Source organism: Pararge aegeria, chromosome 23 (genome assembly GCF_905163445.1).
Source record: "Pararge aegeria chromosome 23, ilParAegt1.1, whole genome shotgun sequence".
In the NCBI taxonomy this organism is placed as follows: Eukaryota; Metazoa; Arthropoda; class Insecta; order Lepidoptera; family Nymphalidae; genus Pararge; species Pararge aegeria.
In genome coordinates, this window is record NC_053202.1 from 383,126 (window position 1) to 396,300 (window position 13,175).

Genomic DNA, 13,175 nt, shown 5'->3' on the forward strand with positions numbered 1-13,175 from the left:
GTGAATTGTGAAGCGCATCCTATTTAGAAGGCCTGGATAAGAAATGCAAGTTGAAAAACTTAAATCCTGCCTATGAGTAGCAGGAACGAATTAATGAATAAATAAAGAACATGCAATTTGTGCACAAAACAAAAAAATCAGAAACTAAAAGCACTAGCAAAATAATAATGTTTTAAAATACATTTTCAAATCTGGCCAGAAAAACGGCTATTGTGTAAGAAAGTATACATATGCACATGGTTACCAAGAAGGTCACAGATGACAATGTGAATATACAATTATGACAATTTAAATATTTTCAAATGACAATAAGAGATGGTGATAACAAAAAGAACAGCCGGCTAAGTTTTTTTGTGGGCTTAGACCTGGGCGCGTTTGGAACACTCGTAGCTTTAGTTTTAAGTTTACGAATGTAGTTATCGCCATCACTACTCACTACTATGTACACATTTTTAACGCATTAAAAGTGCCATCCATATAACTATTTGAATAAAGAAATATTTAACTTTGACTTTGACTTTGATGGCCGCTTAATACAATATGTAGTATGGTTTGTATGTTCAATACCACCATTGAATACACCATCAAACTGTACACCACACCACACTTATTACAATTTATTGTACACCACAGAAAAATAAATATTACAGAAAATAAGTATACAAGAGATCATGAAAAACTAAAATATCCCAAATTAACATATGTACCCAAATAAAACTAAATAAATTAGAATAACTGTATCGAGGCACTGGCTAGACGCCTACGCCTCAAGTTGATATACACAGGGCAGCGTGTTCTTTGCACGATCTGAGAAATATTGCTCTGTTTATAAGCTGGCCACCTAAAATCTATGAGACATCTGCTTGGGCGGTCAATGAATAAAAATATAGCCTTTTGTTTCAGAGAAAAGTTACATTGAGTTTTTGCATTTCATTTTTTCATCATTAAATCAAGTCCCTTAGCTCAGTGTGCCTCACGGCAAAGGCCTTGAGGCACACTGAGCTAAGCGTGTTACTTTTCTGAGTTATGAGGGCCGTCAATGACTATTACTTAAAAAAAATTCAAAATTAATTTATTTCAAGTAGGATCCGTAGTTTCCCTACTCTACTAAAAATAAAATAGTATGTATTTACGTGTCATCTGAACTTAGCTTATCTAACTCTATTATTTGGCAGATTCATCAACTAAAATTTTCGCACTCAGTTAATATAGAGTCAGAAATCTTCTGAATGCAAGTTTTACTCTGAATAGGTGTCAGGCTCACGAGCACATAGTGATAAAATGAGTAATGAGGGTTCCTTTCCTTTACAATCTATTCGACTATCAGTAGCTGTTACTGCTCCGTTCAGTTTCGAAATGAATATTAATTGCTATCCACACATACATAAGCTTAAAGGAGAAAAGGTCGACGGGCTAATACATTTCTGACATTATTTAACTGTAATCTTTACATAATATAAAACAAAGTCACGCCCGCTGTTTGCACACTTAGATATTTTAAACTATTCCATGGATTTTAATGCAGTTTTCAGCAATAAATAAAGTGATTCAAGCATAACGTTTAAATGTGGTACGAATTCATATTATAGCAGACAAAAAAGGAATTCAAAGATTTCTAATATGAGGGCCTACTTTAATGTGACGTTCTGTGTGTTGCATGATGACTTCCTTGGCGCAACGTTAAACGTTGTGAATTTAAGTTGCAGGTCCCGGGTTCATTTTCCGGGCAAGGGCAATTTGGGAATTTATAATTTCTGAATTTTCTCTGGTCTGGTCTGGTGGGAGGCCTCGGCCGCGATTAGTTACCACCCTACTTACAAAGATTTGCCGCTAAAGGATTTAGTGTTCCGGTGCGATGTCGCGTAGAAACTGAGTAGGGGTATGACTACCATACTCTCTAACAGGTTAGCCCGCTACCATCTTAGACTGCATCATAACTTACAGCCAGGTGAGATTGCAGACAAGGGCTAACACGTAATGGAATACTATTGTATAATTATTTTCATAATTGGTAACATTTATGATCATTAATATAATTTAACGTTTTAAGTTTGCATCTTGATCTATCAGCAGAATGTGTTGGAACTTAATATCCTAAATACCAATAGTCTTTCCCAAATTTAGCTGCATTTATATTTAATTTCATAACCCCGCTTCAGCTTTCAGGGACCGCTGATATGCATTCCGTTTAGAAAAGGGCTGCCTCCATAATTCATGGTGTTCTGCCTGCCCCATTTGTGCTTAAATATTGAATAGAAGCTTGCGTTACTTAATCAAAGTCCACGATATACACTGAACATTCAGTTTAATTTGCTATAATCCATGGAGACCGAAATAATCTGTATTTATACTTCAGTTTTCATTTATAATCAATATAACAAGTCCCAGCGCTGTTAGCCTAGTGGCAAGTATTCGGCTTTCATTTCGTGGTGTCGAGCTCGAACCCTCACGCCTCTGCAACTTTCTGAGTTATGGGCGTTTTAAGCAATTAAATATTGTTTGCAATCAGAGTGAAACAAAACATCGTGAGTAAATCTGCATGCCAGAGATTCCTCCACAATGGCGCAGTGCCAGCGTGGTGGACACTAGTGTACACGCCGGCACGGGTCGCCGGCTCGCAATGGGTTGGGATTATAATGACGATAACTATAACAAGGAACCTCTATAATACGCTATTCACGTATCACTTCGATATCGGAGCATCATCAGCAGATGTTGACGTTGTATACTCAACTGCAAATGGCACAGCTTATCATTACTGTTTCATACAATCGTGAATCTGGGTTATATCAATAATGCAGGCCACAGATCGGGAACAATCAAAAATGCAGCGAAGCCTTTATAGGCTATTCGCAGAGCTATTGATTCACCATTTGAAGCTAAAACTGATTTTGTTATTAATAGTTTAGTGCTGACCCACATCGCCATCCTAGTTTCAGTTGTATTTATATATAAAGATGCCTTATCTATGCTATATTTGGCAGACTCTTTCTCTTAAAACTTCTAAAATAATTGCGATAGTATAAAACAGACACACATTTTATAGACCGACTAGCTTATACCTGCGGCTTCGCTCACATTACTTCAATTTTTGATTTTGTAAATTTCAACTACATATGTATTTCTTTATTTTTAATCGAAAACCTGAAATCAAAGTTTCATTGAATTACCTTGAATAATAAATTGATAAATGAAGGATTTTATACAAGATTTCATCCCCGATTTAGCCCGGTTGGAATTTTCAAAAATCCTTTCTTAGCGGATGCCTAGGTTGTAATAACTATCTGTGTACAAAATTTCAGCCCGATCCGTCAAGTGGTTAGAGCTGTGCGATTATAGATCAGCCATCAGTCAGTCAGTCACCTTTGCCTTTTACATATATAGATAAAATAGCTTAATTACGGCTATTCATATTGTTTTTTATGGGAATCCTACTATCCTACTAATATTAATATTATAAATGTGAAAGTGTGGATGTTTGTAACTCGATAACGCACAAACGGCTGAACGAATTTAGATGAAATTTGACATGCATGTAGCCTGTGATATGGAAAATAGCATAGGCTACCTCTTATTCCGCTTCCTTCAGGAAATTGTTAACGAACGAAGCTTTAGACCCAATTCTGAAGTCCACGCAGTCGAAGTCGCGGGCAGTAGCTAGTTAAGAATGATGTTTTAAGTACTGATGAGCTGCATTCCGATACGCGAGAAAGAAGACAAATACACGGAGAAGGAAAGAAAGAGCCATAGAGAGTTAACCTTAGAAACCTTACCTTCTATGGCCAGAAAGAGAGTTTGAAAAACTTGTTTTTTAGAAACGGATTTACGCTACCGAAATTATTTCTTACTCCCTATACTAAGAAATAGATTGGCCACTGGTAAACCTATAAAGCTAAACTATTTCTTTGATTTTACTACTGTAGGTATCTACAAAATTAAAGAAAAAAAAGTAATAGGTTGAATAATTTTATAAATTTAAAATGCATATAAAAAATTTCGGAACCGACAGGATTTGAACCTGCGAGTCTCGGGCAATCGCGGCCTGAGCGCTTTCACCAATTAAGCTACGGCTCTCCTACCGTCGATGCCGAAATTAGTATATGCCTTTCACATCAGTCTTATAGCGACTATGTAATTTATAAAATTGATAATTCCTTTAAGTGTAGGTAAAAACACTAATAAAAATTATAAAAATAGGTTGTATAAGTTATATCATATAAAAGTTAAAAAGAGCACATATAGAGTTTCGTGCCGATTCTCCCCGTGTTCATTGAAATAAGGTGAAACTGACTGGATGTTGTAGTCGTTACCGAGATATGGCACAGAGTGAAAAATACCCTATGCATGTGTACATAGGACTCTGTTTACTTCGCGTGGGGCTCTTAATTAAACGCTCGTCAGCCATCTGAGTTCGCTAACTAACATCTCCAAAAAAGTGAAATTATTTTCGCGTGTCGGTAAAGTTGTCGAAAATACGAGACTTTCAGTAATTTTAACGTTAAATTAATTTTGGAAAACTTAAACTTTTCAAATAGGAGCGGTAGAGCTACTGAAAATATGTATTACAAAGTGATACGAGTATGTTTCAGACAAAATCTAATACAAAATAGAACTTTTTTATAGAATTGAAAGTCAGAAAAGATTAAAATTAAAAACAAAGTATTAACAAGCACATTGATAAGACGTCTTTAACAATTTGAAAATTTAGAGTATTATGAGTTATTTATGTGATAACTTGGCAACTATCAAAAAAAAAGAAATCCCAGCTACGTTTGTGAGTAAATAAATCAATAAATAAATATATATTACAACAATACACACATCGCCATCTAGCCCCAAAGTAAGCGTAGCTTGTGTTATGGGTACTAAGATGACTGATGAATATTTTTATGAATAATATACATAAATACTTATAATACACAGATAAACACCCAGACACTGAAAAACATTTATGTTCATCACACAAACATTTTCCAACTGTGGGAATCAAACCCACAGCTGAACTCAAAAATTTCTTGTAGGCTTATTAGACCAAGGCGCGTTTAGTATTCTCGTAGCTTTCGTTTTAAGTTACCGAATATAGTTAGAAATAGCCACAAACTATAGCTAGTTAGTTAGCTATAGTTTGTGGTTATCACCATCGCCTCACAAAAATTGAAATAAAAAAAAATCTTAGAATAAGGAATCTACGTATCTGATCACATTTTATGAAGCAATGGGATAACTCCAAATAAATAAGAAATGAATACATTGAAAACTTTCTCTTTTTTGAAGTCGGTTGGCAAACTTTCCAAATAAGTATATCTCATACAGGCGTTATAGCTTATTTGACGTTTCAACTTACTTTAAAACGAATTACTGAAAACTTTACGGGGAAAAATCGGCAACTCTAGATGCTCGGAATTTGGTGACGAAACTCGACGAAATATTGTCCTTGTCTGTCGGAACTCTTAGGCCTCTTTTCCATTACACGGTTTCTCGCCGTGAAAATCTACGGTTAATTCGCCGCGTGTAGGCACGGTCGTCAGTGTGGTATGGATCACTATATGAGCTTGTCGACATGCACGGTGGCGCCAAGGCACGGCGCCGCGGCCGCGTGCGCCGTGACTGCCCCTCGGCGCGCCGCGTCTACGCACGGCGTGATTTTCACCAGTGTTGTATGGCAGTCTATCGGGGTGTGTCGACGGTGCCGGACGTACGCACGGATTCGTGACCGCTTATATACGCTGTTTCGCGATTTTATTATAAAATGAACATAAATCAAGAATTATTAATTACGTTGATTCAAGAAAGGCCTGTAATATGGGATAAGACCATCGACGATTATAAAAATAAGCGGCTTAAATATGATTCCTGGAAAGAAATATTTATTCATTTCCAGCCCACATTTGAAGATTTAAGTGGTGATGAGAAAAACAAGTTTGGTAAGTTACAGATATTTAATTATTAACTTTTTACTTATGCATAGTTGTTTTGATAGGAGAGGCGACCTTCGTTAGATACAAAATATTGTGCAAATCTGTTGCGAACTTCATTAGCCGCCAAACTTCCGCGAACTGCATTCGTGATAGGTAACTGGATTAGTTCCGATTCTGAATCAAGGGTGGACTCATTTTCACTCGCATTGTGAAACTGAAAGTTTTCCTGCTTATGTATAAAATTTTGCAAAACACAACATGTTTTCACAATATCAACTGCCAAATCGATGGACACATTCATTGGCCGGTGAAAAATTCGCCATTTATTGGATAAAATGCCAAACGCACATTCAACAAATCTTCGCGCTCTTGTGAGTCTGTAGTTAAATGTACGTTTTAATTGATCAAGCTGATGACCACCAAATGGACGAAGCAAGTGATAATGCAAAGCAAAGGCTTCGTCCGCAACGAACACATATGGCAAATCGTAGTCAATTCCAGGCAAACGTGTTGCATCGGGTAGATTTAATCCGTTGTTTGTTAAATTTTTCCAAAATGGGGTCTCTTTAAACACACTGGAATCACACTCCTTTCCGTAGGCGCCAACGTCAACAAATATAAAGTTGTAATCGCTATCTACTACTGCCATCAAAACTATAGAAAAAAAATGTTTGTAATTTAAAAACATCGAGCCACTATCAATTGGCTTAATAAGTCTGATGTGTTTTCCATCGACCGCTCCTAAGCACAGCGGGAAGTTGGAAGATTCTTGAAATTTGCTTGCAATGTGTAGCCAGTCTTCTTTAGATGGCATTTTCATATATTCTTTATACAGTTCTAACCAAATGTAGTGGCATACTTCACGTACGATGCAACTTATGGTTTTTATTCCAATTCTATAGCTGTAGTATAGGTCAGTAAAGGTATCTCCTGTTGCTAGATACCTGAAATATAAAACAAAACGGTTCAGGTTCAAATACTAAAACCCCATTTTAGGTCGGGGTCGATTCAGTTTAGGTCGGGGGTTTTCATAAATTTTGAATTTAATAATTATTATTTATTTATTTTCAGGGCAAATGGTGATGAAGAAGTGGACCAATATGAAAGATAGCTGGATAAAATATGACAAAAAAATTAATGAATGTAAGTCTGGTTCTTCAGCAAAAAAAATAAGAAAATATATGTTCTATGATGAAATGATGTTCCTAAAAAAAAATGTTGAGCATCGCAAGACCGATTCTAACATGACTGAACATGTTCATGATTCTAGCCTCAGTAATGAAAATTTTGATAGTGCAGTCCCGAATCAATCAAGCTCGGGATACACTGAACGGAGTGAGACGCAAAGGGCTAAAAAAAAAAGAAAAAATGAACTAAGTGAAGTTGACATTAGGTTTATGAAGTTTATGGATTCAGCAGAACGAGATGAGAAAAAGAAAAGCCGTAGTATGAACTTTTTTATGGGAATCGCTGATACAGTTGACAAGTTCAGTGATGAAAATATGATAGACTTTCAGTTTCAAGTAATTTCAATAATTAAAAATATTCAACAAAGACAGTGTACTCAGTATATACCTACATCAAGAAACCAATGGGATCAAGGCCATCAAGGATATTTAAGTGGTACAGCATCCTCAAATGCGCAATCGTCAACATATGGATATTCTACAGCTGCTAGATCGAGCTATGGAATAAGTCGTCCACAGACGTCTTCTCATGATTTTGGACACGGTTCTGGTTTAGAGCCAATCCACTACCGACCCGAATCACAATTATCTGTACATAGTGTAAATGCGGAAAGTATCTCGGCAGATTCTCAAGTTTCTATTGAAGACGAATTCGATTTTAGTACCGCACTTGAGTAGCATTTTCAGCGTAGTGTATTTTTTGATTTACTTGTTCTTAAATTAATAATTATTAAAATTCAATTACATGTAATAATTTTGTTTGTGTGCAATAAACAATTTTAAACTAAAATATGTCATTTAATTTTGTACCTACTTACCTCAGAGTTACAGCCAATCTTTCTGCGGGCGATATACTCTCTCGCATAAAAGTATCTTGATGTTTTAGTTCCTGGGATAATTTTTGGAGCAAGTTGTCGAATGTAGTTTTCTGCATTCTAAAATAATTGTAAAACTTGTCTTCATCTTCTCTCAATTGATTCTTGACAAGTGTATGAAACGCGCCATATTCCTCCCTTTTTTCTAAAATCGGATGTATCCAAAACCTTACTTCCCTTTTTTTTTCTATTTTCTTTTTCCTATATATGTAATAAGCAACTATAATCTTTTTTTTCGTAAGAAAATTCATGACGCAGCACGTCCTACACAGCCCGAGTAAAAAGCGCTACTAGCCAGTACTTACCAATGTCTCGCGCGGTGATTTTGCCGTATCATGTACAAGCTAGCACGTTTTTTCAACCGTACGGCTTACACACCGTACGTTTGAACAACCGTGTAATGGAAAAGATGCCTTAGGCGTATTAAATTAGTACGAAGCTCATTTCGCGGTTCGCAAATTCTTGGCGTTCGGTCGCAGGGCTGTGGGTAGTTAAATACGTTATAATTGTGGGCCCCTATGTACATTATCCCTAGGAGGGTCTACTTATTACCATTTCTCTGACGAACCCTACCGCATTGAAACCGCGACATCTTACGAAAACAACATACATTTTGAGATGGAAGCGAGCTAAAGTGTACACGGCATTGTACCGAAATACTAAATCACTTATCGGCAATTTTTATCTGTAGCTCATCATTACCTTAGTCTTCGACCAGACCCACCAGACCAGGGCAGTTTAGCAATTATAAACTTCTAAAGTGTTAATAAAACTTGGCATATCCCACTTATAATCATCATTATCATATCAACCCATTAGCGCCCACTTCAGGGCACGGGTCTCCCCCACAATAAGAAGGGTTAAGGCCGTAGTCCAACACGCTTAACCATAACTAAAAGAGATTCGAAGTCCTGCTCACTGGGCTTTCACCGTTTACAAACAAACAAAATAACTAGCACAAAATACAATATAATTAGTAAACAATAAAAGGAGGTACTGAAATACCAGCGCTTACTTATAATACGCTTTTATAATATGATTCCTAAGGTAATTTGAACCTACCAATGCATAAGTTTAAAGAATTTGTTAAAACACATTTATTACAGCGCGGTTATTATACAATTGATGAATTTCTTAAGGACAAGGTTGCTTGGAAGCAATCCGGCTCCGCTTTTATCTCTCACAAAATAGAAAAATGAACTTTAAAATGTAAAATGTAAATTGTTAATCTTGGAAAAGAGCAACTGCTGAGTTTCTTGCCGGCTTCTTCTCGGTAGAATCTGCCTTCCGAACCGGTGGTAGAGTCACTACACACAGACAGACTTGTCGTTTCAAAAGTGCTTATATTAGGCCTACTTGAAATAAATGAATTTTGAATTTTTTTGAATTTTGACCAGAAATGACAATTTATTTCTCCGTCGCTTTTATTCTGGATTTAAATAAAAATCATTTCTTTGTTAACAGTTTATTTTGAAGTATTTTTTTTGTGCCCTGTTATAGGTTATAGTTTTTAAATATTTATAGCTTTTAAGGCCACTATAAATTAGAATTACAATGAAACTTTGTTGAAATGTTTAGGGATGCAGACATTATTATTTAGTATTACACAATAAATCGCGTTGGGGTTTCCAAGTCTCAACAATAACCCGAGTGAGCAACTTGGAGTGTCGCAGTGCGACTGGAGAGTCGGGGCAATCTCCCATAACGGTGTTATAAAGCAAACAAATGATCTCGGCGTGTCCCGGCGCGTCCAAGTCTCGGACCAATAAATATTACATTCTTTACTTTTTGCCCGTAGTAGTGACGGCCGATTGGCGCAGTTTGCAGCGACCTTGCTTTCCGAGCCGAAGGCCGTGGGTTCGATTCCCACAACTGGAAAATGTTTGTGTGATGAGCATTAAGTGTTTTTCAGTGTATGGGTGTTTATATGTATTTTCTAAGTATTTATGTAAATATAATTCATAAAAATATTCATCAGTCATCTTAGTACCCATAACACAAGCTACGCCTACTTTGGGGCTAGGTGGCGATGTGTGTATTGTCGTAGTATATTTAAAAAAATTAAAAAAGTAGTTTCTTCGTATAAGCTATAATTTGGTCTAACACGTATGAAGACTCTTTGGACACTACCCAATTTTTTTAGGATACATATATGCAGGAATGATTATCAATGAAGTGTGGTTACGAAGCGAGTTTTTGACGAGGTTATAAAAGGCCGTGCTTATTGATACGGATAGTCTTCTGAGTTAATAATCTCTGCGTCAGTTCTGACATTTCTGGAAAAATCTAATATAAATTTCAGAAGTTAAATGAAATCGTACTCAAGTTTTATTCCTTATTTATTCGGAGTTTTAATAGAGCGAAGAAATAGCGAAACTCTTAAAATATGAGTTCTATTCATTACAAGTAAGTTTCATGAAGTGTAATGAACTCTACTTCAGTTTGTTTATGACTTAATTGAGTTTGAAGCCATCTCTTAATTAAACGCTAGGTGGTTGCACTCAATTACTTATTTCAACAGTAGCTCTTAGCCAAAGTTCATCTTAGTGACGGGGTAAAAAACTGACGGACAGACATACCTACGTATTTCGATTCGATTCGAAGGACGTTATTTTGATGTATTTCCACATCTCTGTTTAATTCGGATCAATTTTGTTAATATCTTTTGCATTTCTGTCCAAAAGCGAGTGTAATATTTTCAGTCACTAGTGATCAGAATAGTGTTCTTTGAAGGAAATGATCGTAAACATTATACAAAAGGCTTGTGTTAACCAAAATCATTGACGGCCGATTGGCGCAGTTTGCAGCGACCCTGCTTTCTGAATCCAAGGCCGTGTGTTCGATTTCCACTACTGGAAAATTTTTGTGTGATGAGCATGAATGTTTTTCAGTGTCTTGGTGTTTATATTTATATTCTAAGTATTTATGTATATTATTCATAATAATATTCATCAGTCATCTTAGTGCCCATAACACAAGCTACACTTACTTTGGGGCTAGATGGCTATGTGTGTATTGTCCTAGTATATTTATTTATTATTTATTTATTTATTGTTTTAGTACATTAATAAAAATATTTATTTTAAATTAACGTGATGAATTACCATAAAATTGCACTACCTCTTCCAATCGATAGTGATCGTTTACAATCACTTTTTGAAGTACGTAGACTACTTTTAGTAGACCTTTTTGTGACAAAACTCGTCAAAAAAGACGAAAGTCAAGCATTTTTTTATTCAAATAGGCACACAGATGGTTCCTTTGATGCGTGCATCCCATGTAAAATATGACATAGAAGTGAATTGATGGCGATAACTAAAATCGTCCGGGGAAGTACTACCGCTATGCTTATTTCTGCCGCTAAGCAGCATTAATGTGTTTCGGTCTGAAGAGCGTGGTTGCCGTTGTTATTACAGACCCATGAGCCTTCTCTCCTACGTCTCAGGGAGGTGGTCACAAAGCGGCACTTTGTATAACGTGTTTCTTGCATGCCCTGCGAAGTATTGATCTGCTTACAGGCGATGGCTTTGCCAACCACCCATACGTGCATCAATTCTTAGATACTATAAATAGTCAATGGTTAAGTGTAATACATGTGTTTCAGTAAAACAAGCGGTAGTAGCCCAGTGGTTAGGAATTTGACTTCACTTTCGGGGGGCCGGTTCAAATTTCAGCACGCATCTCTAACTTGTCTAAGCTATGTGCGTTTTAAGCAATTGAAATATCACTTGCTTCAACAGCGATGGACATATCGTGAGGAAACTTTCATGCCCATAATGTTTTCCAAGGCGTGTTGAATCCACCAATACGCACTTGGCCAGCGTGGTTGGCTACTGCCTGAACCCTTTCACGTTGTGGGATGAGACTCGCGCCCGGTAGTGGCCCGATAATGGGTTGGTATGATGAAGTGAAATTAAAAAGAGTGCATTTATGGCAAGGTTTTCAAATACAATAGTTATTGTATATTTTTAACCATTAAAAGCTTTGAAAGTTGGTATTGTACTTTTTAATCCTATCCTTAAGTAATACGGTCTCTGTACACAGTTCTACTAAATCCCATTTCTCTGCAAGACACGCAGACGTTTCTCGAGATGGCGCGGCCATTGGAAATCAGTTTCCGCGGATTTGGTTTTACGAAACACAAAGTATCCTTTGTCTGTCTGTCGACAGTCCCATTTATATTCGAATAAATTTCCTTTGTTCTGGTAAACAACTGAAATTCGATTGCAGTTATTTGCTTTACACTTTTTTGTGGTCAAAGCACTTTAGTTTTGAAAAATGTACTATTTGTATTTACTACATGTATCTGTTCGAATCACTAAATGTTCGATTCTCGGCTAGGGCTACAAATTGTCAGACATCGTATTATTCTATTAAGAAATTCTCGCAGCTGGTTAAGTTTAAATGGTTTATTTTTATTTTTATTTGATTAAAGGATAAATTTGAAGAAATTAAAGTAGCGACGATGTATAACTAGTCAGTACCTACATATTTGAAAATTTAATTTATACCCATTAAAATATAAATAAATAAATAAAATAAAATAAAAAAGCCTTTATTTCTAAAACGTCTTACATTTATATTTTACATATTTTTACTACAAATAACTTTACATTTACTAAAAATACATCTACGTTTAAGTCGCCTCTACGGCGTAGGCCTCCCCCAAGTCTCGCCAAAGTTTTCTGTCGCGAGCCTTTCGCATCCAGTCCGGTCCACACCACTGATGGAAAATATCTCGCCACCTCTTTCTTGGTCGCCCTCTTTTCCTCGTTTCATTTCTTGGAACCCACTCAATCACTTTATTGGTCCATCTCTCTGGTTGCAACCGGCAAACATGTCCTGCCCAATTCCATTTCAAAATTCTTATCCTTTTCGTTACATCTACAAGTTTGGTTTTCTTTCGAATCTTCTTGTTATTTACTCGGTCTTTTACCCTTAAACCTAACATGCTCCTTTCCATTTTTCTTTGGCAGATGGCCAGTGGCCATTAAAATATAATAAATTAAAAAAGAAAATAGACTACAACAATATGAATATTAGAAGCAAGCAATTAACTTGTTGTGCAGTTTACTAGGCTCCATAAAATTGCTAATTCATTCAAGGGCAATTGTAAATAATTTTATAACAAATTACCGAATGAAATTTATGAGATGTCGTAACGTTAGCTTACAGAAAAATCCTTTTATTACGTT

General features: G+C 36.2%; 3 protein-coding genes across 3 annotated transcripts in view; 2 read left to right on the forward strand and 1 right to left on the reverse strand.

Annotated features, from left to right (window-relative positions):
- The window catches only part of LOC120634152 (complexin), a 358,168-nt gene that overhangs the window by 11,028 nt on the left and 333,965 nt on the right, over nucleotides 1–13,175 (forward strand). The gene's annotated exons all lie outside the window — the stretch shown is intronic.
- Nucleotides 5,452–7,927, forward strand: LOC120634150. Its single transcript, XM_039904564.1, has 2 exons — nucleotides 5,452–5,924; nucleotides 6,990–7,927. The coding sequence occupies exons 1-2, from the start codon at nucleotides 5,750–5,752 to the stop codon at nucleotides 7,781–7,783; spliced, it is 969 nt and encodes a 322-aa protein (XP_039760498.1). The 5' UTR covers nucleotides 5,452–5,749; the 3' UTR covers nucleotides 7,784–7,927.
- Nucleotides 5,926–8,389, reverse strand: LOC120634149 (protein ANTAGONIST OF LIKE HETEROCHROMATIN PROTEIN 1-like). Its single transcript, XM_039904563.1, has 2 exons — nucleotides 7,924–8,389; nucleotides 5,926–6,862 (listed from the first exon to the last, which is right to left on the reverse strand). The coding sequence occupies exons 1-2, from the start codon at nucleotides 8,229–8,231 to the stop codon at nucleotides 5,959–5,961; spliced, it is 1,212 nt and encodes a 403-aa protein (XP_039760497.1). The 5' UTR covers nucleotides 8,232–8,389; the 3' UTR covers nucleotides 5,926–5,958.

Bases quoted from the DNA above. Each gene is read 5' to 3' on its own strand.
- LOC120634150 (XM_039904564.1), top strand. From the start codon at position 5,750: ATGAACATAAATCAAGAATTATTAATTACGTTGATTCAAGAAAGGCCT. The intron at 5,925-6,989 runs GTAAGTTACAGA...ATTTATTTTCAG, and splicing joins TGATGAGAAAAACAAGTTTG to GGCAAATGGTGATGAAGAAG.
- LOC120634149 (XM_039904563.1), bottom strand. From the start codon at position 8,231: ATGAATTTTCTTACGAAAAAAAAGATTATAGTTGCTTATTACATATAT. The intron at 6,863-7,923 runs GTAAGTAGGTAC...TTTATATTTCAG, and splicing joins AGATTGGCTGTAACTCTGAG to GTATCTAGCAACAGGAGATA.